The following is a 24432-nucleotide window of genomic DNA, read 5'->3' as shown; positions in this document are numbered from 1 at the left end:
ATCTCTGAGTCTTCTAAAGAAACCCTCTCGTTCCTTCTCTCCAGATATCAGAAGAAGAAAAGAACCTGGTGGATAAGATAAAGTTGATGTGGGAAACTCTTTATGCTGAGGCGGCCGGAGTTGATCACAGCCTGGGCAGCATCAAAAAGACTTTTACGGAGGTATTGAGGTGGTTGTCGCATTATGAGACGAAGGAGACGAGCGTTCGGAAGCCGGAACGGCCTTCTAACTGGGAATTATGCCTTCTAGATCACAAGGGAGCAGATTGGAAATTACAGCAAGGAGATCGACGACTTCTACCAACGGTTTGTTAGCGAGGGCCCAGGTTCTGTGGGTGAAAATCTTGACAGAGGTAAGGAAGAACCTGCTGCTTCTTGACCCCCCCAGACAGCTGGAGAGCAGGGCAGAAACATTGAGGTAGATCAGCGGTCTTGGGTCTTCTCATTTGGGAGAGAACCAACCGTCCTCTCCATCCTTGACCTGATGCTCCTTCCTATCACAGGTCTCGTTTGTCCAGTTTTCCATAGTTCTCCCAAGTTTTCTTCAAGTCCTATGGAACATGGTTGGCATGGTAGCTGCAGATGATGCTGTAGGCATGTAGGAGATATGCTGAGAACCAAGATGGTTAAAAACCAGTTAATGACTTATAACTCACTGCCTGTCTTTATTTTCTGGTGTTTTTTTTCAAGGAGAAGTTTGGGGTGGAAAATTCTTGAACATGGCAGGGAATTCAGAGAAATTTTTAGATTCCTTCCTTAAGACAAGCATAGCTTGCTACCCCTTTGGTGAAATTCTCGCCGAGACGCTGTGACTTCTTGATCCGTTCTGGCCAGTTGTGGATCTTGTAGAAGACCTCTCTTGCCCTCCCCACCCCCTTCGAATTCTTCTTGAGGTTTCCCATCCTTCACCCGGTTCTGAATTTATTTGTCTTCTTGCAGGGTTAGAGCTGATGGTGGTTTTTGAAAGAGAACTGGAGAAACACGAGAGGAATCGCCAGGAATTGGCCAACGCTGAAAAGCTCTTCGACCTGCCCATCACAATGTATCCCGACCTGATCAAAATCCAAAAAGAAATGAAAGGCCTAAGGCAGATCTACGAAATCTATAAACTGCAGCAGGTTAGATGGTTTTCGAAAATTGGTCAAGTTTTTATTGAGAGCCATGGACCCCAGACCTCAGGTCATCCACCATATTTTGAGTTTTGTGTGTTAACCTGCCGACACTTGCCAATGTGGTCTATTCTTCTGGATTATCCTTGTGCTGTTCATTCAGATGAACAAGAAGATAACGTGTTTTTCAGCATGTGATCTTGACGAATCTTTATTTGGGAGGTCCGGTGTTCTTGATCTTCTCTTTGATCTCTTTGCCAATTTGAAGATGTTCTGTCGTGTCCCACGAATGAGTCAAGGAAGTCCATAACAAACTTGGCAACGAAGCCTCTGCAGCTTGCCAAGTTCCTTCGAGGCTTATCAAGGCAGGCAGGAGTCCAAGTTGTGACTTCAGCGATAGGGTCCGATATCAGCAAACTAGATAAGACTTTGCTTGACTCAAGGTTGGAATGCCAAAAGCAGGTCCTTTATATAGGCTGTGGGGTGTGGCTCCATGACTCAGCATTTATCCAGGCCTGCCCCACCCTTCCTTCTGCTGGCGTCGCCTCTCAGATCTCCGGAAGCGAGGGTCCTCCTACTTTGAATTGTCCTCAGCTGGATCTGCTGTCAGCGTCTGGGAAAGGGAGGGGTCAGAGGGAGTAGGCCCGGGTAATTCCACCACCTGGCTGGCTTCCTGCTCTGAAGGCTGAGCCAAAGGAACACACGCTGTATGAGTGAGGTTTATTGGGCTTCTCCTTTCACTCCTTGAATCCTCTCCGGGCATGGGGCCCGGGCCGGGGGCTGGAGTCACGACAGGTCATTCATCTTCATTATCAGACTCGGAGTCTGATAAAAGGCCCGGTTGGAGACGGGAGGGGCCCGGCTGAGGAGAGGAAGGAGGACGAGTCACAACACGTTCTTAACAAGACTTTTCCCGGGTTCTAGGCTGCCAAAGAGGAATGGTCCCAGACCCTTTGGGTGAACCTTAATGTCCAGGTGTTACAGGAAGGAATTGAGGGATACCTTAAAACCCTTCGCAAGTTGCCAAGACAAGTCCGTAGCATGCCGGTGGCCTATCACCTGGAAATGAAGATGAAAGCTTTCAAGGAATCCATCCCTCTGCTTCTGGATTTGAAGAACGAAGCTTTGCGAGAAAGGTTTGGCTTCTCCTCACCCACGGGGTTGTTCATAACAAGGAAGGTGTCATTAAACCTAGACTTTCCAAATCACATACACCCTTGGGAAGCACGGCCTGGGTTGAATCCATAAAATCAGGGTGGAATTTCTCCTCCCATCTTCTCTCTTAAAAACCAAACACTTTAACAGAACAACAGAGTTGGAAGGGACCTTGGAGGTCTTCTAGTCCAACCCCCTGCCCAAGCAGGAGACCCTGTACCTTTCTGGACAAATGGCTGTCCAATCTTTTCTTTACAACCTCCAGTGACGGAGCACTGTTAAGGGTAATCTGGGTTCGCAACCAAGGTTGTGGACTGTTGAGCAGAGTACCCTACGCATGAAAACGACTGAGACTGGTTATATACAATAACAGTCACTTGCAGACAAACTGGGGTTTGATATTCCGTTACTTTTAGGGAAAAGGCAAAGACATAATCCAAAAACAATCCAGGTCATACACATATAAAGCCAGTCAGGGATGTTCCAAATATCAGGTCTTCTTACCAACGTAGACTTGCACAACAAACAAGGTCTTCTTTCAGTTCGGCAAAACACAGTTCAATACACAACAGTCAGTATCTTGAGGAATCAGTAACTAGCCATGATCAAGCAACGATCATAAAGCTCAAATATACAGTTGCAGCATGTCATCAGGTTACAATGCTGTAGCGTCCCTGTAGATTCCCCACAAGCCATAATTTAGTAGTCCTTTTATACATTGGCTACAGAGCTCAACCAATCAGGATGCTTGCATGATGCAGTACAGCCTTAAAGCAATATCATGCCTTTCTACAAACATACATAGTTTATATATTGCCTGGCCAACTAGTTAGGCAAATAACAATTTCCTGACAAGCACCCACAACTTCGTTCAGACTGGCTGATTGTCCTCACTGTCGGGAAGTTTCTCCTTAGTTCTAGTTCTCTCCTTCACTGGTTTCCATCCATAGTTTCTTGTCCTGCCTTCAGGTGCTTTGGAAAATAAGCTGACCCTTCTCTTCTTTGTGGCAGCCCCTCAAATATTGGAAGAATATTCCTGCAACCGTTTTTCATATGTTTTAGACCCCAGACCAGTGGTCAAATGCTACCGGTTCGCACCGGTTCGGGCGAAACAGTAGCGGTGACACAGTTCATCTAAGAATGTCATCTAAGTAGACAAGCCGCAGCGGCGCAAGGCTCCGCCTACCCACCCGAACATCGTTACTTCCTGGTTTTAACCAGGAAGTAACTTGTTTTTGACCCTCTGCGCGTGTGTAGAAGGCTTTGCGCATGCACAGAGGGTCCAAAATCGCACATGACGGGAGCACATGCAGAGCGCACACTTCCGAACCGAACCGGTAGGGAAAGTAAGTAGATTTCACCCCTGCCCCAGACCCCTAAAACACAAATCACTTTGGTCACTTCAATCCACCCATGACCTCCTGTGTTGAGATGTCTCCTCTTCTTTCAGACACTGGAAGGAGCTAATGAACAGGACAGGCACCAGTTTCGACATGGCCACCGAAACTTTCACCTTGGAGAACATGTTTGCCATGGAACTGCACAAATATTCCGACGTGATCAACGAGATCGTGGGGTCCGCCGTCAAAGAGCTGAGCATTGAGAAGGTCAGACGGTTTCCTCCAGCACCTCTCTTGTGTTTCGGTCCTCTCCAGTACCAGCCGAGGCAAGTTCTTTTGAACCTCCCTTGTTTCTCCTCCTAGGGAGTGAAGGAAATCATTGAAACTTGGGAGAACATGAAATTTACCGTGCAGCGGTACTTCAAAGGGACTCAGGAGCGGGGCTTCATTTTGGGAGCCGTCGATGAGATCATTCAGATCCTGGACGACAACGCCGTCAACCTTCAAAGTATTTCCGGAAGCAGATTTGTGGCGCCTTTTTTGGGCACCGTCCACAACTGGGAGAAAACCCTCTCTTTGATTGGCGAAGTGATCGAGGTAGGGAGGCTGCTGCTCCAGGGGGACAGGTTGTCCCTCTTCGCTAGCCTCCCTGCCCCTTGGCCAACGCTGCGTTTCATCTGTCTAGATCTGGATGATTGTTCAGCGAAAATGGATGTATCTGGAAAGCATCTTCATTGGCGGAGACATCAGATCCCAGCTGCCCGAGGAAGCCAAAAAATTCGACAACATAGATAGGGTCTTCAAAAGGGCAAGTAGCTGAACTATGTCTTGATGGGGATACCCAGTAAGAGGGAACAATGTGGGCTGGCTCTCGAAATGAGAAAGTCCTTCCGGAGGACTTTTTAAGGATTCATTGAACGGGCTTCCTTAACAATGTAGGGCCCAAGTCAAGCTATGGATTGAAGTCTAGAAAGATCTAAATGTCTCCAGGCAAGAGTAGTAGGACCCTCTGAGTAGATTGAGATAAACACCAAAAAGGCCCTCAAGGAATACCTTGTAGATCCAAGAATGTGCTAGCGCACCAGGGGTGAAATCCTTTGAGGTCTGCTACCAGTTCTGCGAGTCTGCTACCAAGTGCGCGCTTTGCGTACACATGCGGGCCTGAGGCATGCCCGCGCAGCGCTAAAAAAGGAACGTTTTGAACCCTTCCGAGTCTGCAAAGGTAAGTAGAACGAGGAGGAGGTGGGAATCCACTGTGCCACATGATTTAGATTAGCTAAAAAGCAGGAAATCCAACAAATCTAGCTAATATAAATCAATGTGTCACAACTGATCGTCGCCCAGCTGATCGTCAGAAATGGCGATTCGCCTGAACCGGTAGCATTTTTTACTACCGGTTCGTCCGAACTGGTAGCATTTCACCCCTGTAGCCCACCATTGCTCCAAAACCCAAAGGAAACCATCAAATATATGTTTGAAACTCAAATGGTCCCAAACACGTGAGCCTTTCAAATATTTCATTGAAGACCTCTCTCTCTCTCTCTCTGAAATTTAATTGCTGCCCAATTGTATCCAACAATTCTGGGCTGTTCCCCTAGGCCAGGAGTCTGCAAACTTGGCTCTTTTAAGACTTGTGGACTTTAACTCTGGGAGTTAAAATCACAAGTCTTAAAAGAGCCAAAAGAACTTTGCTGGCTGAGGAACTCTGGGAGTTGAAGTCCACAAGTCTTCAAAGAGCCAAGTTTGCAGACCCCTGGTCTAGGCCTATGGGTCAAGGTGGAGATAAACTGTACAATTAGGTTCTTAATACCTTATCCTTGGGCTCCGTGTGTGTGTGTGTGTGTGTGTGTTATGTTTGGGAGTTTGTCTATACTCTTTTGACTTACGTTTCACGGAAATAAACTCCCGTATTCTTAAATGCTTTTTCTTTTTTATATCATAAAGTTGATCTGTTTTTGTTTTTTTTTGTCCTGGGCAACTTTTAAGGGAAGAGGCGCATATTCTTATCGTTCGCGGGATTCCTCCTTGGTGGAATCCTCCTTGATTCCTCCTCCCCTTCCTCCCGATCTCTGCAGATCATGGGAGAAACGGTCAAAGATCCGGTGATCAAGAGGTGCTGCGAAGCTCACAATCGTCTTAGCGACCTCCAGAACATAAGCGATGGGCTGGAAAAATGCCAGAAGAGTTTGAACGATTATCTGGATTCCAAGAGGAACGCTTTCCCACGTTTCTTCTTCATCTCGGACGATGAGCTGCTCAGCATCCTCGGAAGCAGTGACCCCTTATGCGTTCAAGAGCACATGATCAAGGTAGGGGATGATGGGGAAATCCCCAGAAGAATTACCGTATTTTTCGGAGTATAAGACACTCTGGACTATAAAACATACCTACCTGTTTTGGAGAGGAAAACAAGAAGAAAAAAATCTGCCTCTGCCTCCCAGCAATTTTCCTCCTTGCAGCAAACAGCCTGATTTAGTTTCATTTTCATTTTCAGCACAACCTGATTAGCATAAGAAAAAAAAAATCTGCCTCTGCCTCCCAGCAATTTGCCTCCTTGCAGCAAACAGCCTGCTTTAGTTTCATTTTCAGCACAGCCTGAGTAGCACAAGAAAAAAAATTGCTTCCTTGCAGCCAACAGCGGAGGCCCGCGCAGCAATAGGCAATGGCAATCCCTGCAATCTGAAACAGCTGATGGTCGGGAGGCCGATCCAACCGACAATCAGCTGCTTGTGCTAATCAGGTTGTGCTGAAGCTGAAACGGGCTTTTTGCTGCAAGAAGGTCAATTGCTGGGAGGCAGAGGCCAAAGGGTGGGGGCTGGCGGGTGGGCGGGGCTACATTCGGTGTATAAGATGCACCCAAATTTTCACCTCTCTTTTATGGGGAAGAAAGTGCGTCTTATACTCCGAAAAATACGGTACATTCTTCTTCTCCCTTTGAGCCATTCGTCCGTTCAATCCCCTTTCCTCCTGGTCTCGTTTCAGATGTACGACAACATAGCCGCCCTGAAGTTTCACGAGGATGACAGCGGGATGAAAATCGCCACGGCCATGATTTCTGCGGAAGGCGAAGTGATGGAGTTCCGGAAAGCCATCCCGGCGGAAGGCAGAGTTGAAAACTGGATGACAGCCGTGCTGGTCGAAATGCGAAGGACCAACAGGCTGATCACCAAGGAAGCCATCTTTCGGTATTGCGAAGACCGAAGCAGGTGAGGGAAAAGGTGCTTCTCCAAGGCCACCAGTTGTTCTGTTCCCCCTCCCCACTTCACAGAGCAAGCGCAAAGATGCGTGTCTCCCAGTCTTTTTATTTGCTACAGACCTGATTTTCTTCAGCTGAGGAAATACTTGGCAGTGACCGTGCAAAGGCCTGCCAAGTTCTGAGTCCGTTATCTCGTGTCCAAGATCCGTTGCCAAAAGCTCACTGACAAAGTCCTTTAACCCTCCAACAACCGAGCTGCAATGCACCCTTGGTAGCTTTTTTGTCCGTCACAAGGACCACATGGCAGCTCCACCCACTTTTATACCCTGTGGGATGTGGCTCAGTGACTCAGCAATCTGTGAGCCTGCCACACCTTTTCCTCTGCTGCGCACGCTTATCTTTTCGTCGCTCCCTCAGATCAATCCAGGATTGATCGTCAGCAGCTGGGACTTGAGGCGTTGCCAGGGAGGAGGAGGAGGGTGCGGGAAACGGAGGCCTTGTCAGCTCCTCCTCCTGGCCTGCAGCTAGAACTTGGGGCGGTGCCAGTGAGGAGGGTCCTGGCGAGGGAGGCCTTGCTGGCTCCTCTCCCTCACTTTCCGACTCACTCTCCTCCATGAGGACATGTTCGGGGGCCGGAGCCACAACATTAGTATTGTTGGTCCTCCAAGAATTTTATGACTCTGGCAGTCCAAGGTCCAAAGATGGAGCTCTTCAGTCTGCTCCCCAAACTTCAGTTGGGGGGTGGGTCTACATTATTGAATTGGAAACACGGAGAATAGAGGTCCATTTGTTCTTTTTTTTTTTTTGCATTTATATCCCGCCCTTCTCCGAAGACTCAGGGCGGCTTACACTATGTCAAGCAATAGTCTTCATCCATTTGTATATTATATACAAAGTCAACTTTTTATTGCCCCTCCAACAATCTGGGTTCTCATTTTACCTACCTTATAAAGGATGGAAGGCTGAGTCAACCTTGAACCTGCAATATTGCAAGCAGTTGCTGTTAATAACAGGCTGCATTAGCCTGTTGCGCCACCAGAGGCCCTATGACAGGCAGGCCAAGGTCATTCTTTTCCCTCATGGTAGGAACATGGACGCCATCTGTGAAATTTAAGCCCCGCCTTTTTCTCTGAGATGTGTGTCATTGGCTTGAACCAGAGCTCTCCAAATTGGTTTGAGAACCATCAGAGGTTGTCATCCCAGGATATCTAGAGGGCATCCAGCTAAGAAGAAGTTGGTGTTAGCATCAAACTAGATCAGGAGTGTACAAACTTTTAGCCACTTTAAGACTAAAGCGTGGACTTTTCAATTCACGCTTTAGTCTAAATTGTGGACTTCAATTCCCAGAATTCCTCAGTTGGCCAAGTTTGGAGACCCCTGAACTAAGAGAGTGGACTTGGCTCAAGCCTGTTGTTCCAGAAGCAATCGAATTCTTGAAGAAACCTCATTCTATTATTATTATTATTATTATTATTATTATTATTATTATTATTATTATTATTATTATTATTATTATTATTATTTTATACTTCCTTTTTAACGCCTGCATTTTTTACAGCTCCAAACTGTAAACACAAACATTAACACAATGCAAACATTAAGACAAAAGCAGAATACCTTTATCTCCGCCCACTCTTGCAAATCTGCCTTTTCCGCAGAGTTGATTGGATGCTGATGTACCAGGGCATGATGGTGCTGGCAGCCAACCAGGTGTGGTGGACCTGGGAGGTCGAAGACGTCTTCCGGAAAGTCAAGAAAGGGGAGAAACAAGCCATGAAGGTCTACGCCAAGAAAATGCACCAGCAGATCGACTCTCTGGTGACCCGGATCACCAAGCCGCTAAGCAAGAACGACAGGAAGAAATACAACACTGTTCTCATCATCGATGTCCACGCGAGGGATATTGTTGATAACTTTGTGCGAGACAGGTAAATCGCCCCTCTGTAGGTGAAGGTAATGGTCCAGTGAGGTTCAGAATCAACCGCAAGGCACCGGGGCACAGATGGCATGTTTATATATGTAGTCCTCAACTTATCACCATTTGGTCTGCGATGTTACGATGGCGCTGAAAAAATGGTGGTTACAATTCGTCCTTGGACTTCAGACATCCTAGGACCTTTGCAGCCACGTGGGTTGTGATCTGTTTGCACTTACAATTGGCGGCCAAGCGATCATGTGATCTCCGTTTGCAATGTGTCCTGGCTGCTTCTCCAGAAAGTCAATGGGGAAGCCGGTAGGAAATGTTGCAAGTCGCCGGGGTGAGTTTTCCCCACCCATGCCATCTTCCGCAGCCTCTCTGCACTTGCACTGTGCCAGCCCAGCACCCCCCTCCCCGACCCCCACCTCCTTTGCACCCCCTTCCCTCCATTCCCCCTCCCCCAGGAGCAGCCACTTAACTTGCTGCAGGCCTGGGACTTGGTGGCTTCCTGCTGGCTTCCCCACCGACTTTGCTTGTGGGAAGCCAGCAGGAATTTGCCTCGCCTAATTCAACAGTATCTGAGATTGCAGGGACTGCCGTCCCAAGGCCATGCGGTCATGCTTAGTGACCGAGATTCTGGTTCCAGTTATTGTCGTAAAAATAATGCCTGCAGAGCGCCTCTGACGTCTGTCCCGCCTCTCAATGTTTATTTTCTTCATCTCAGCCTTGGAAGGGCTCTCTGACCGTGTTCAAATCCCCTCTCTTTCCAGCATTATGGAAGCCCGTGAATTTGAGTGGGAAAGCCAGCTGCGATTTTACTGGGACCGTGAGCCCGACGAACTCAACGTACGGCAATGCACCGGGACCTTTTCTTACGGCTATGAATACATGGGCTTAAACGGGCGTCTGGTCATCACTCCCCTCACAGACCGGATATACCTGACCCTCACACAGGTAAACCGACAAAGAGGCATTCTATTGGCTTCTGATTCCGGAATGCCACATACACACACACACACACCTTATTTATTTATTTATTTATTTTTTAAAAATCAGATCTTGAATTTGGAGAATCTAAACGAGCAGAATACGTCTTCCATCAGTATCCCACTTCTAGTTCTTCTTCTCATCGTTATTTACAATTCTGATCTATTTTGTTGTTGTTAGTTGCGAAGTCGTGTCCAACCCATCGCGACCCCATGGACAACGTTCCTCCAGGCCTTCCTGTCCTCTACCATCCTCTGGAGTCCATTTAGACTCATGCCTACTGCTTCAGTGACTCCATCCAGCCACCTCGTTCTCTGCCGTCCCCTTCTTCTTTTGCCCTCCATCATTCCCAGCATTCGGCTCTTCTCCAGGGAGTCCTTCCTTCCCATTAAGTGGCCAAAGTATTTGAGTTTCCTCTTCAGGATCTGGCCTTCTAAAGAGCAGTCAGGGTTGATCTCCTCTAGGACCGACCAATTGCATCACCTTGCAATCCAAGGGACTCGCAGGAGTCTTCTCCAGCACCAGAGTTCAAAGGCCTCCATTCTTTGGCGCTCAGCCTTTCTTATGGTCCAACTTTCCCAGCCATCCATTGCAACTGGGAAAACCATCACCTTGACTATATCTATAAGGCATCTTAAAACTGAGTTTGGTTCAAATAAAAAAAAAAAAAACAGCCCTCTACTCCAAACAATAAGAAGCCAGAAAGAACGTTGCTTTATTGGGAGGAAAAACACCTCGCAGGTTTTTTTTGCAGATTGCAAACAAGAATGTAATCTACCACCTACCACCATCCCAGAAGTTGGGAGAAAAGCCCGATTTTAAGGCTTGCAAAGTTGGGGTGATCAGAACCTTTGTGAGGGGTGCCATTCCAGAGGGCAGGTGCCACAACTCAACAAGGAAGTTGCTTTAGAGATGAACCAGTCATGCTTCCTGGGTCAGGATCAAAGTCCCTCCGAGGCAGAATCAATAGCCACCGTCCTAGTCACATTTTTCAACTTTTCTTTTTTTCTTGTTTTCCCCTTCAAAGGCCTTGTCCATGTACTTGGGTGGAGCACCCGCTGGTCCAGCAGGAACTGGGAAAACGGAGACGACAAAGGATCTCGCCAAAGCTTTGGGCTTGCTTTGCGTGGTCACCAACTGCGGAGAAGGCATGGATTTCAAGGTCAGGAATTCCACCCTTCTCTCCTTCTCCATCTTCTACACTGTGGCCGTAAGAATTCAGTCTGCTGGCCAACCTAAAACCAAGTGGGCAGCCATCTCTTCTTAACCCAAAGGCACTTTTTGGTCAAAAAAGGCAACTGGGCTTTTGCGTGAAGACGTTTCGCTTCTCGTCCAAGAAGCTTCTTCAGTTCTGAGTGAAGAATCCGTTCAGTAGACCGGAAGAAGCTTCTTGGATGAGAAGTGAAATGTCTTCGAGGAAAACCCTGGTCGCCCGTTTGACAAAAAGTGCCTTTGGAGCAACCGTGACTCCATAGGGCGTCTCATCTACAGTCCCTCGTCCTCTTCTGTAGGCCGTGGGTAAAATCTTCTCGGGCCTCGCCCAGTGTGGAGCGTGGGGCTGCTTTGACGAATTCAACCGGATCGACGCTTCCGTCCTGTCGGTCATCTCCTCCCAGATTCAGACGATCCGAAACGCCCTCATGAACCAGCTGAAAACATTTCAGGTAAAGAGGGGGAAATAATTTTTTTTAAAAAAATCATCTGCATGAAATTCTGGCCCCTAACACAATTGCTACCAACCTGGCTTCCATGGAGGGCCTGTATACTGCACGAGTCAAAAAGAGGGCCGGGAAAATATCTACAGACCCCTTGCATCCTGGACATAAACTGTTTCAACTCCTACCCTCAAAACGACGTTACAGAGCACTGCACACCAGAACAACTAGACACAAGAACAGTTTTTCCCCCGAAGGCCATCACTCTGCTAAACAAATAATTCCCTCAACACTGTCAAACTATTTACTAAATCTGCACTACTATTAATCTTCTCATTGTTCCCACCACCCATATCCTCCCTCTTATGACTGTATGACTGTAACTTTGTTACTTGTATCCTTACGATTTATACTGATATTGTTTCCTGATTGCTTAATTGTACCCTACGACTATCATTAAGTGTGGTAAGTGTTGTACCTTGATGAATGTATCTTTTCTTTTATGTGCACTGAGAGCGTATGCATCAAGAAAAATTCCTTGTGTGTCCAATCACATTTGGCCAATAAAAAATTCTATTCTATTCTATTCTATTCTATTCTATTCTATTCTATTCTATTCTATTCCATGTTTTCTATTCTATTCTATTCTGTTCTGTTCTATTCTATTCTATTCTATTGCATGTTTTCTATTCTATTCTATTCTATTCTATTCTATTCTATTCTATTCTATTCTATTCTATTCTAATTCTAATTCTAATTCTATCCTATCCTATCCTATCCTATCCTACCCTATCCTATTCTATTCTAAACACCCAGCTCCGGGGTCTCTGGAGACCCTCAGCTGAGTTTTCACGTTTCAGTTTGAAGGGCAAGAAATCATGCTGGACCCTCGGATGGGCATTTTCATCACCATGAACCCTGGCTACGCGGGACGGACGGAGCTCCCCGAATCCGTCAAGGCCCTTTTCAGGCCGGTCGTGGTCATCGTCCCCGATCTGCAGCAAATCTGCGAGATCATGCTGTTCTCCGAGGGATTCCTCCTGGCCAAGGTGGGTCCGCGCACCTTGGAGGGGTGCTTGGATGACCTGAACCAATGCAAAGCCTACAGGTATCCCTGGGCGTACGGCCGCCATTGAGCCCTGGAATTCCCGTGGCTAAGCAAGACGTTTGTTAAGTGAAGTCGCCTCGTTTTCACGACCGACGGCTGTGAATCGCTTGCAGTTGTTAAAAGTTAGCCACACGGTTGTAAAGTGAACACGGTTGTAGAGCGAAGCCGGCTTCCCCTCAGTGACTTGACTTGTCAGAAGGTCACAAAAGCGGATCACGCGACACCCACCCCCACCCCACGCCCCGGGACGCTGCAACGGTCATAAATGTGAGGGAGTTTTGCTCACGTGACCATGCGGAGGCTGCGATTTTCGTAAGGGTGGACAACGGTCGTAAGTCACTTTTCAGTGCCGTTGTAATTTCAGACGGTCACTAAATGAACTGTCATAAGTCAAGGACCGCCTGTACAAGGGCATTCCTGTTGATTTTGTCCAATGGATTTGTTTGTTTATTTATTATTTATTATTTTATTTATTATTTAAATTTTTATACCGCCCTTCTCCCGAAGGACTCAGGGCGGTTCACAGCCAGATAAAAAATACACAGTAATACAATATAAATATGATTAAAATACAATTAAAAAACTTATTAAATTGGCCAAGATTAAAAATTTAGGATAAAAACCCATAAAAACCCATAAATTTAAAACTAACCCAGTCCAGCGCAGATGAATAAGTGAGTTTTAAGCTCGCGACGGAAGGTTCGGAGGTCCGGAAGTTGACGGAGTCCTGGGTGGAGTTCGTTCCAGAGGGTGGGAGCCCCCACAGAGAAGGCCCTTCCCCTGGGCGTCGCCAGACGACACTGCCTGGCCGACGGTACCCTGAGGAGTCCCTCTCTGTGAGAGCGCACGGGTCGGTGAGAGGTATTCGGTAGCAGCAGGCGGTCCCGTAAATAGCCCGGCCCTATGCCATGGAGCGCTTTAGTGTATAGCATGTACAGAAGTCATGCAATCCGCTGATATAAACATTTACCGTATTTTTCGGAGTATAAGACACACCTTTTTTCCCCCCAAAAAAAGAGGGTGAAAATCTGGGTGCGTCTTATATTCTGAACGTAGCCCCGTCCAGCTTCTCAAACAGAGGTTTCAGAGGCTGAAAATAGCATCAAAAATGAAGCTTCAGAAAAAAAGCCTCCAAACAGATCTTCAGAAAAGAAGCCCCCAAACAGAGCTTCAGAGGCTTTTTTTCTGAACCTGTTTCGGAGGCTTTCAGAGGCAGAAAAATAAGTTTTTTCTGAAACAGAGTTTCACAAGTTTCTGAGGCAGAAAAAAAAAGCAAGGCACAGAGCTCACAACCAAGGAACCTGTTGCTAAAATTCACCTCTGGGAACAGCTGATCGGGGGGGGGTGGTGGTATTCCAGGAGGCCAATCCACCTGCCAATCAGCTTTTTTCTTATTTTCCTCCCCAAAAACTAAGGTGCGTCTTATACTCCGAAAAATACGGTAGTTTAAATTAAAATGTAAGTGTGTGCGCGTATGAGAGAGAGAGGGAGAGGGGGAAAGAGAGGGAGGGAGGGAGAGAGCAATGGACAATACAATACAGGAGATAAAATATTAAATTAAGATAAATGTCCCATAGGTGCTAGCCAAGAAGATGACTGTGCTGTACAAATTGGCAAGAGAACAGCTTTCTAAACAACATCACTACGATTTTGGGCTCCGGGCGCTGAAGTCTGTGCTGGTCATGGCCGGTGAATTGAAAAGAGGGTCTTCAGATCTCCCCGAGGTAAAACTTATTTCCGGTCTTGGGCAGGTGGAACAAAGCAAGAGATTTGTGACACCTTGGGAAAAAAAATTAACGATAAAGAGCTTTTAAATCCTTTGCATCACATGCACAGATTTGGTTTCAGGGAGCGGAACAAGTATGTACATTTTCAATCTTTCTTTGGGGTTCAAAACCCCTTCTAGGACGTGGTCCTCATGAGAGCCCTGCGAGATATGAACCTCCCCAAATTTGTCTTTGAAGATGTCCCTCTATTCCTTGGTTTGATCTCTGATCTCTTTCCCGGATTGGATTGCCCTCGAGTCCGCTATCCCAAATTCAACGATGCCGTGGAATTCGTGCTGGCTGAAGAAGGTTACGTGGTTCTACCTGTTCAGGTATTAAATGAAAGTCACTAAGATCAAAGAGATGGTCGAAATATAGACCTTTGGCCTTCATGAAGCTTGTCTGAAAAGCCTCATCAAGCCAGAATGCAGTTGTCTGAAAGTGGGTCGGTGGTCATTTTAAATTAGGGTTTTCCAACCTTGGCTACTGTAAGACTTGTGGACTTCAACTCCCAGAATACCTCAGGCTGAGGAATTCTGGGAGTTGAAGTCCACAAGTTTTTAGTTTGGTTTGGTTGGGTTTGGTTCAGTTTGGTTTGGTTTAGTTTAGTTTATCACTGCACATTGTACAACGAAATTAAATGCCATCTTCAGTATAGATTATAACTATAAAAATAAAAACGCAAACACACATCCTTCATGTTATATATAATTGAAATTGAAAACCCAATATTGTATTAATATTGCACTATATAGTAGAACTCAATATAGTTACTGCCCTGGGATAAAAGCTGTTTTTCAGCCTATTTGTCCTTGTTTTTTTCATCCTGTACTGGCTGCCAGATGGTAATAGTTCCCCCCCAAAAAAAAGGGGTGTGTGTGCCCAGGATGAGATGGATCTTTAAGAATGTTTTGAACTTTTCTTAAGGCAGCAGGAGCTATAAAGCTCTTCCAAAGAGGGGAGAGGGCAACCAATGACCCTCTGGGCAATGACGTTGACCCTCTGGAGCGCTGTGCCCTTGTGCCATTGGCAAAGTCTTAACAGTTGCAAGGTTGAAGACCCCTGATTTTAAATGATCAATGAACGTCAATTCCATGAAGAGGGGTATATAATCCCAGTCAAGATGGCTGCCGCTGAGGTATTCCCCCCCCTCTCAGGTGGATAAAGTGGTCCAAATGTACGAAACGATGCTAACGCGACACACCACAATGGTGGTCGGGCCAACTGGAGGTGGCAAGTCGGTGGTCATCAATGCCTTGTGTCACGCTCAGACAAAGTAAGCACAAATCAGTCGGGGGTGTGTGTGTGAGGCGGGGTCATAGTGAATTTTTCCGTAGCTACAAATTCACGGAGATTCTGTTTCGGAATTAACGATAATCCAGAAGTTCCGAAATATCACACCCCTGAATAATCGGCCGCCTGACCGCGAGCAGGGTGATTTCTCGCTTTTTCATGCCCACGAACTTTGTGGTATCCTTCGTTAGCCAGTGTGGGAAATGGGACGCCCTTTTTAGCATGAGCTGGGTTCTGAGTTGGCACATCGGAGACAGGACGGGATTTCCTATCCGGGCCTTTTTTTGGGCGCCCTCCCCTCCCCCCTCACTAGAAAGTCGTTGGTCCAATTCTGCTTCTTGTAATCGACACCTTGTTAGGTTAGGCCTGCTGACCAAGCTGCATATCCTAAACCCCAAAGCCATGAGCGTCATCGAATTGTACGGCATTCTTGACCCCACCACGCGAGATTGGACCGACGGCGTTTTGTCCAACATCTTCCGGGAAATCAACAAACCCACCGACAAAAAAGAGAGACGGTAAATGCATCCTACATCCATGTTTTGTTTTGTTTTTTCAACTGGGAAAAATCTTTGGATTCCTTGACCATTCTTTTGGAGAGCCACTCCGTTTCGTGATTGTTTTAAAAAAAAAACCAGCTTTATTTTACTTTTTGATTTTGGGGGGCAATAGAAGGGGAGATACAGGCCTGTGAGTCAAAACATTCGGGCTTTTGAGACAGGTAGGAACCAGCGAGAGTTCCAGAAACCCTCTTTATTGTTATAAAGTAGAATACGGTAAAAGGATCTTGAAAAGCTGTCCAAGATTCTCTGGTGCTAAACAAAATCTAGGCAGAGTTATCTTGAGTTTCTTTCTCACCCTTCCCGCATTCCCACAACTGAGTAACTTTTTCTCCCTCAACATCCTGTTCATTCTTCCCTTATTCTAATTATGAAACAGCAAATCGGGCTACCCTGTCCCATTTTTGAAAACTTTCCGTGATCCTCAATGGCTTCCATATTGTTTTCTTTCCACTTATTCCCTATAAACTTCCATTGACGCAGTGAAGCTCAATCATGAAATGGAATCAGAACGGTTGGTCTTCAGTGCATTTTATGTTTTGCTCGATCTGGATACACAGGTACATACTATTCGATGGTGACGTAGATGCGCTCTGGGTGGAAAACATGAATTCTGTGATGGATGATAACAAGCTGTTGACTCTGGCGAATGGGGAGCGGATCCGGCTTCAAACCCATTGTGCTCTTCTGTTTGAGGTAAGGCTTCTCCCACGATGACTTTGAGCTTCCTCCTTTCTTAGGAAGGAGCCCCCCTCCCACCCATTTCCAAACCAACAGTCCTGTAGCCACCACCAGATCTTGGAGCTTCTTGTAACCTTCCTTATAGGTTGGAGACCTACAATACGCTTCCCCAGCCACTGTATCACGTTGCGGGATGGTCTTTGTAGACCCGAAGAATTTGAAATATAGACCTTATTGGGATAAATGGACAAAAGAAAGGAGCAAGGTAAAGAACAGCTAACGATGAACCTGGAACTTCTTCTGAAGGCCACTACTGATGATGGCTTCTTGCATGTGTCTGGACAAGCATAAGCGAAGCCACTTAATGTTGTGGCCCGCCGGCGGCCAGCAGAGCTGTCAACAGAGTCGGACAGTGAGAAGGTTGGGGAGGAATATGGGCCAGTCCTGGGGGCTGGGGAAAGCTCGGACGAGGGCTCTCGCGTCGGAGGCAGAGAGGGAGCTAGGCAGCAGCGAGGCAGAGGAACAGCTGGAGCCTGTTCCCAGCATACACCTGCGCATAACTGCCAGAAGACAAGAACAAACTCAGAAAGCAGGGTCGACTCAGGAGTAAAACCACACTTTGGAGGTGATTGGCCCCTCCCATAGGAAACAAAAGAGGAATGGGGAGGGGTCTTTTGCAAGAAACAATTCGTTCATTCTGTGACTCTGAGAGAGTCTGTGCCAAGTTTTGCCTTGCACTGCGTTTGGGAAACTAGTTACCTGGCAGCTTTCCAAGCGAGATAAGGTCTGTGTTGATAAATATTCCTTTGAAAGACTGTTTGGACAGGTGACCTTGCTTGACTGCGAATGAGAGGAATTCACAGTCGTGTAAATAAAAGGGGTTTAGCCGGGACCAAGACTCTGCTTCCTGCTTTTTAAGGGTGCCTAGGTCAGAACACTTAAAAAAAAACATTTGTAAGGGTCATGTCGTGTGATCTTCTCATAAGATTCCAGCTCGAGCTTTTGTTTTGTTTTGTTCAAGAGTTGTGGTCTTTTGTGATGTTCTCCCAAATGGCTCCCAAGAGGAGGAAGAAGAAGAATCGGGAGGACCTGTTCTTCTAATTTACAATAACTTTTTTTTTATTTTTCCAGCAAGAGAAGCAGCTGTTGGACAGATTATTTGACAAATACGTGCCTTTCTTGATCGAAATGATCGTCGAAGGGATTGTGGATGGACGGCAAGGAGAAAAAATGAAGATGATTGTGCCGCAGACGGACCTGAACATGGTAAATAATCTGACTTTTGTTTCCACGAAAAGAGGGAAAACGTTGAAGGCTGTAAACCACTGTGAAGCGGTATCTAAGTCTAACTTAGGGCTGCGGTGTGGCTCAGGCTGTAAGAAGCCTGTTATTAAAACACAGCTGCCTGCAATTACTGCAGGTTCTAGTCCCACCAGGTCCAAGGTTGACTCAGCCTTCCATCCTTTATAAGGTAGGTAAAATGAGGACCCAGATTGTTGGGGGGGCAATAAGTTGACTTTGTAAATATACAAATAGAATGAGACTATTGCCTTACACACTGTAAGCCGCCCTGAGTCTTCGGAGAAGGGCGGGATATCAATGTAAAAAACAAACAAACAAACAAAAACAAAACTGCGAGTGCTAAGTAGGGAGGGAGGGAGGGAGGGAGGGAGGGAAGGAAGGAAGGAAGGAAGGAAGGAAGGAAGGAAGGAAGGAAGGAAGGAAGGGCCATGGTGGTGCAGTGGTTAGAAGGCAGTATTGCAGGCTAATTCTGCCGACTGCCAGCAATTCGATTCTGACTGGTTCAAACTTGACTCAGCCTTCCGTCCTTCCGAGGTGGGTAAAATGAGGACCCAGATTGTTGGGGTTTGCAAGTTGCTGACTCTGTAAACCACTTAGAGAAGGCTGTAAAAGCACTGTGAAGTGGTATATAAGTCTAAGGGCTATTGCTATTTGCTGCTAATGAAGTAATTCACACTTCCCTTCTCTCACATATTTCTTTAGATACACACACACACACATATCAAAAACAACAACACGGGACTGCTCTTCATGGCCAGCCAATGATGGGTTGTTGTTTCTTTGTTCACCTCTGGGCTTTCATCCCACAGGTGATTGACTTTTAAAATGGCGTCTAAAAGTGAAAGTAAAATTTTTAGTACGATGAAGCAGCGTTATTTGTGGATTGTTACAAACGGAGTTTTTATACTGAAAGGAGGGAAGGAGAGTTATTAAGTTTGAATTCCTGATTCTTTTGAAGACAGAATGGCAGCTAAACCTTTAAAGCCTTCTGGAAGAAGGGATCTGAACCAAGTCTTGAGGAAATATTGAAAGAACAATTAAAACTTTCTGAAGATAGGCAAAAGAGATGATGGAGAATTTTAATGCAAAAATAAGAGAAGATATTCTTATGGCAGTTCAAGGACTGAGTAAAAAATTGAAGGATTGGAAGTGGAAATGCAACAGATCTCTCAGTCAAATAAGTATTTAGAAGATGAAATGAAAGGTGTTCAGAAAAAGTGGATCAAAATGAAGATCAGGTTGTGATATTACAATATAAACTTATGGAAGGAGCTCTTAGAATTGTGGTATGCAAGAAGAGCGTGAGAAGACTTAAGAAAAATTATATCAGAAGCATTGGCTGAATTTATTGAAGTGGACCCCAAGAGGTAGCTTACCAAATTGATAAAATATATAGAGTTAATTCTTGGATTGCAAGACAGAGAAAGCTTCCTCGGGACATTGTGGTTTATTTTGTGAAAAGGACTATGAGAAATCAAATTCTGCAAGTTTCATATCAGACAACTTTAAAAATTGGAGAACAGGAGTTGAAGGTGTTGAAAGAGATTCCTTCAAAGATGTTAAGAGACAGGAAGAATTTGCTTTCTTTACACAAGAACTTAAAAAACATCAGATTCAATTCAGATGGGAGGTGCCAGTTGGACTGACACTATTCTATCAAGGAAGGAGATATAGAATTGACACTGTTTTAAAGGCAAAGGATTTTCTTTCTACAGTTTTGAAAGTCGAAATAGAAGTGATAGAAAAACTTCAAGAGACTCAAGAAGGCGTGGTGACCCAAGAGCCTTTATTGCTGCCAGTATTAGAGGAACCACAAGAGCAAAGGGTGACAAGAGGAGCCCTTAAGCGTAAAGAAGAGCAACAGTCTCAAAGTAAAAGTCAGGATCCCATTATGGAAGCTGTGGGAGGAGCTAGACGGAAGATACCGGAGGAGGAGCTTGCGTTGTCTGCTACAAAGCTTCAGGAGGCCAGTAATGGCAAATAGAATCTTGTCATGGAATGTTAATGGCTTGAATTCAGCTCAGAAAAGAAGGAAAATATTTCACTACTTGAAACAATTTAAAAATGATGTGATTTGTTTGCAAGAGACACATATAAAATTATCAGACCAAAAATATTTAATTAATTCAAAATTGGGTAACCATTTTGTTGCATCAGCTTTGGAAAAGAAGCATGGAATTGTTGTATATATCAGGAAGGATATACCAGCTAAGCTAATTGAGGCAGATATTCAAGGAAGATTTATTGCTATTGAACTGGTGATAGATGCAAATTGACTTTGTTGATATGTATTTATGCACCTAATCAGCAACAAGAAAAGTTTTACAAAATGTTACATGAGAGGTTGACCCTCTGGGATTATAGTTCGTTTATTTTATTAGGAGACTGGAATGGAGTAATTGATACAAGAAGGGATAAGAGAACTTCCTCCAAGAAGATACCTATACATGCAAAATTACCAAAATCTTTTTTTGAAATGATGGAAGACTTTGAGTTTAGAGATATATGGAGGTTACGGAATCCAGATGAGAGAGATTTTACTTTTTTTTCTGATAGGCATCAATCTTTTTCACGCATTGATTTTATTTTAATTTCTAATGACTTGCTTTCTAGGGTGAAGAAAACGAAGATATTTTCGAGGTGTTTAACTGACCATAGCCCAGTATGGATGGAATTATTACAAGGGAAAAAAGGTGGTAGAACATGGAGGTTGAATGAAAATCTGTTTAGATATGAGGATAATGTAACTTATTGTAAGAAACAGTTAAAAGAATTTTTTGATTTTAATATGTACAAAGGGACACCTATAGGAACTGTGTGGGAAGCGAGCAAAGCGTTTATTAGAGGGATATTGATTTATTTGGACAACAGGCAAAGGAATTGTGATGATGCTACATATTTTCATATTTGGTGGACTTGCAAGAAAATTAAGGTCTTTTGGATAAGAATTTGGTGGATTATTCAAAATGTACTGAAGAAGAAGATAAAGTTCCTGCCACAATTTTTCCTTTTGGGAATTATAATGGATTGTACAGGGATTGAGACTAAACTGATTTTGAACTTAATAACAGCAGCAAGACTGTTGATTGGACAATACTGGAAGAAAGAAGAGATACCTACAATAGAAGAATGGATATTGAAAGTTATTAATTTGGCTGAGATGGCTAAAATCTCAGCGTTTTTAAAAGACAATACGCAGGAAAGATATTTAATTGAATGGAAAAAATGGATTGATTATCTACAAAACAGATATCAGATTAAGAAATATCAGATTGCCTTTGAATAATTAGAAAGTTATTTTATGTAATGGGAGGGGTTGGGAGACGAAAAGCTTTGGATGTGGTTATTTGGATTGGACTTTACCTTGTGATTGACCCGGGAAGCCGGGGTGGGGAGGAGGGGATGTTTTGTTTTTTTTTTGGGAGGAGGGGAAAAAAGGGGGAAAATGTTTTTGTTTTTTTTAAAACTCTTTCAATAAAAAAAAAAAAAAAAATATTCCTTTGAAAGACTGTTTGGACAGGTGACCTTGCTTGACTGCGAATGAAAGGAATTCACAGTCGTGTAAATAAAAGGGGTTTAGCCGGGACCAAGACTCTGCTTCCTGCTTTTTAAGGGCGCCTAGGTCAGAACACTTAAAAAAAAACATTTGTAAGGGTCATGTCGTGTGATCTTCTCATAAGATTCCAGCTCGAGCTTTTGTTTGTTTGTTCAAGAGTTGTGGTCTTTTGTGATGTTCTCCCAAATGGCTCCCAAGAGGAGGAAGAAGAAGAATCGGGAGGACCTGTTCTTCTAATTTACAATAACTTTTTTTTTATTTTTCCAGCAAGAGAAGCAGCTGTTGGACAGATTATTTGACAAATACGTGCCTTTCTTGATCGAAATGATCGTCGAAGGGATTGTGGATGGACGGCAAGGAGAAAAAATGAAGATGATTGTGCATGAGACGGACCTGAACATGGTAAATAATCTGACTTTTGTTTCCACGAAAAGAGGAAAACGTTGAAGGCTGTAAACCACTGTGAAGCGGTATCTAAGTCTAACTTAGGGCTGCGGTGTGGCTCAGGCTGTAAAGCCTGTTATTAAACACAGCTGCCTGCAATTACTGCAGGTTCTAGTCCCACCAGGTCCAAGGTTGACTCAGCCTTCCATCCTTTATAAGGTAGGTAAAATGAGGACCCAGATTGTTGGGGGCAATAAGTTGACTTTGTAAATATACAAATAGAATGAGACTATTGCCTTACACAAGGTAAGCCGCCCTGAGTCTTTGGAGAAGGGCGGGATATAAATGTAAAAACAAACAAACAAACAAACAAAACTGCGAGTGCTAAGTAGGGAGGGAGGGAAGGAAGGAAGGAAGGAAGGAAGGAAGGAAGGAAGGAAGGAAGGAAGGAAGGGCCATGGTGGTGCAGTGGTTAGAAGGCAGTATTGCAGGCTAATTCTGCCGACTGCCAGCAATTCGATTCTGACTGGTTCAAACTTGACTCAGCCTTCCGTCCTTCCGAGGTGGGTAAAATGAGGACCCAGATTGTTGGGGTTTGCAAGTTGCTGACTCTGTAAACCACTTAGAGAAGGCTGTAAAAGCACTGTGAAGCGGTATATAAGTCTAAGGGCTATTGCTATTTGCTGCTAATGAAGTAATTCACACTTCCCTTCTCTCACATATTTCTTTAGATACACACACACACACATATCAAAAACAACAACACGGGACTGCTCTTCATGGCCAGCCAATGATGGGTTGTTGTTTCTTTGTTCATCTCTGGGCTTTCATCCCACAGGTGACTCAGCTGAGCATGATGCTGGATGCTCTGATCGAGGCCGAAGTGGAAGACCCCGAAGTGCTTGAGTGCTACTTCCTGGAGGCCCTTTACTGCTCCTTAGGAGCCAGCCTCCTTGAAACGGGAAGGGGCAAATTCGACGACTTCATTAAGCGCATCTCTTCCATGTCAACTGTCAACAGAGTCGGACAGTGAGAAGGTTGGGGAGGAATATGGGCCAGTCCTGGGGGCTGGGGAAAGCTCGGACGAGGGCTCTCGCGTTGGAGGCAGAGAGGGAGCTAGGCAGCAGCGAGGCAGAGGAACAGCTGGAGCCTGTTCCCAGCATACACCTGCGCATAACTGCCAGAAGACAAGAACAAACTCAGAAAGCAGGGTCGACTCAGGAGTAAAGCCACACCTTGGAGGTGATTGGCTCCTCCCATAGGAAACAAAAGAGGAATGGGGAGGGGTCTTTTGCAAGAAACAATTCGTTCATTCTGTGACTCTGAGAGAGTCTGTGCCAAGTTTTGCCTTGCACTGCGTTTGGGAAACTAGTTACCTGGCAGCTTTCCAAGCGAGATAAGGTCTGTGTTGATAAATATTCCTTTGAAAGACTGTTTGGACAGGTGACCTTGCTTGACTGCGAATGAGAGGAATTCACAGTCGTGTAAATAAAAGGGGTTTAGCCGGGACCAAGACTCTGCTTCCTGCTTTTTAAGGGTGCCTAGGTCAGAACACTTAAAAAAAAACATTTGTAAGGGTCATGTCGTGTGATCTTCTCATAAGATTCCAGCTCGAGCTTTTGTTTGTTTGTTCAAGAGTTGTGGTCTTTTGTGATGTTCTCCCAAATGGCTCCCAAGAGGAGGAAGAAGAAGAATCGGGAGGACCTGTTCTTCTAATTTACAATAACTTTTTTTTTATTTTTCCAGCAAGAGAAGCAGCTGTTGGACAGATTATTTGACAAATACGTGCCTTTCTTGATCGAAATGATCGTCGAAGGGATTGTGGATGGACGGCAAGGAGAAAAAATGAAGATGATTGTGCCGCAGACGGACCTGAACATGGTAAATAATCTGACTTTTGTTTCCACGAAAAGAGGGAAAACGTTGAAGGCTGTAAACCACTGTGAAGCGGTATCTGAGTCTAACTTAGGGCTGCGGTGTGGCTCAGGCTGTAAGAAGCCTGTTATTAAAACACAGCTGCCTGCAATTACTGCAGGTTCTAGTCCCACCAGGTCCAAGGTTGACTCAGCCTTCCATCCTTTATAAGGTAGGTAAAATGAGGACCCAGATTGTTGGGGGGGGCAATAAGTTGACTTTGTAAATATACAAATAGAATGAGACTATTGCCTTACACACTGTAAGCCGCCCTGAGTCTTCGGAGAAGGGCGGGATATAAATGTAAAAAACAAACAAACAAACAAAAACAAAACTGCGAGTGCTAAGTAGGGAGGGAGGGAGGGAAGGAAGGAAGGAAGGAAGGAAGGAAGGAAGGAAGGAAGGAAGGAAGGAAGGAAGGGCCATGGTGGTGCAGTGGTTAGAAGGCAGTATTGCAGGCTAATTCTGCCGACTGCCAGCAATTCGATTCTGACTGGTTCAAACTTGAC

General features: G+C 45.2%; 1 protein-coding gene across 1 annotated transcript in view; it reads left to right on the top strand.

Moving 5' to 3' along the window:
- Positions 1-24432, top strand: part of DNAH10 (dynein axonemal heavy chain 10) — a 97140-nt gene that overhangs the window by 22396 nt on the left and 50312 nt on the right. The window contains exons 22-42 of the mRNA XM_058158616.1: positions 45-161; positions 250-352; positions 939-1117; positions 2033-2244; positions 3714-3870; positions 3967-4200; positions 4289-4411; positions 5679-5912; positions 6586-6809; positions 8458-8727; positions 9488-9671; positions 10732-10866; positions 11216-11368; positions 12220-12408; positions 14045-14191; positions 14374-14565; positions 15391-15509; positions 15886-16044; positions 16647-16782; positions 16913-17032; positions 17899-18033. Coding sequence (XP_058014599.1) covers positions 45-161; positions 250-352; positions 939-1117; positions 2033-2244; positions 3714-3870; positions 3967-4200; positions 4289-4411; positions 5679-5912; positions 6586-6809; positions 8458-8727; positions 9488-9671; positions 10732-10866; positions 11216-11368; positions 12220-12408; positions 14045-14191; positions 14374-14565; positions 15391-15509; positions 15886-16044; positions 16647-16782; positions 16913-17032; positions 17899-18033 — 3522 coding nt within the window. The remainder of the gene's footprint in view (positions 1-44; positions 162-249; positions 353-938; positions 1118-2032; positions 2245-3713; positions 3871-3966; positions 4201-4288; positions 4412-5678; positions 5913-6585; positions 6810-8457; positions 8728-9487; positions 9672-10731; positions 10867-11215; positions 11369-12219; positions 12409-14044; positions 14192-14373; positions 14566-15390; positions 15510-15885; positions 16045-16646; positions 16783-16912; positions 17033-17898; positions 18034-24432) is intronic.

Source organism: Ahaetulla prasina, chromosome 15 (assembly GCF_028640845.1).
Source record: "Ahaetulla prasina isolate Xishuangbanna chromosome 15, ASM2864084v1, whole genome shotgun sequence".
In the NCBI taxonomy this organism is placed as follows: Eukaryota; Metazoa; Chordata; class Lepidosauria; order Squamata; family Colubridae; genus Ahaetulla; species Ahaetulla prasina.
Note: the sequence above shows the minus strand (reverse complement) of the source record. Positions and strands in the feature narration are given on the sequence as shown.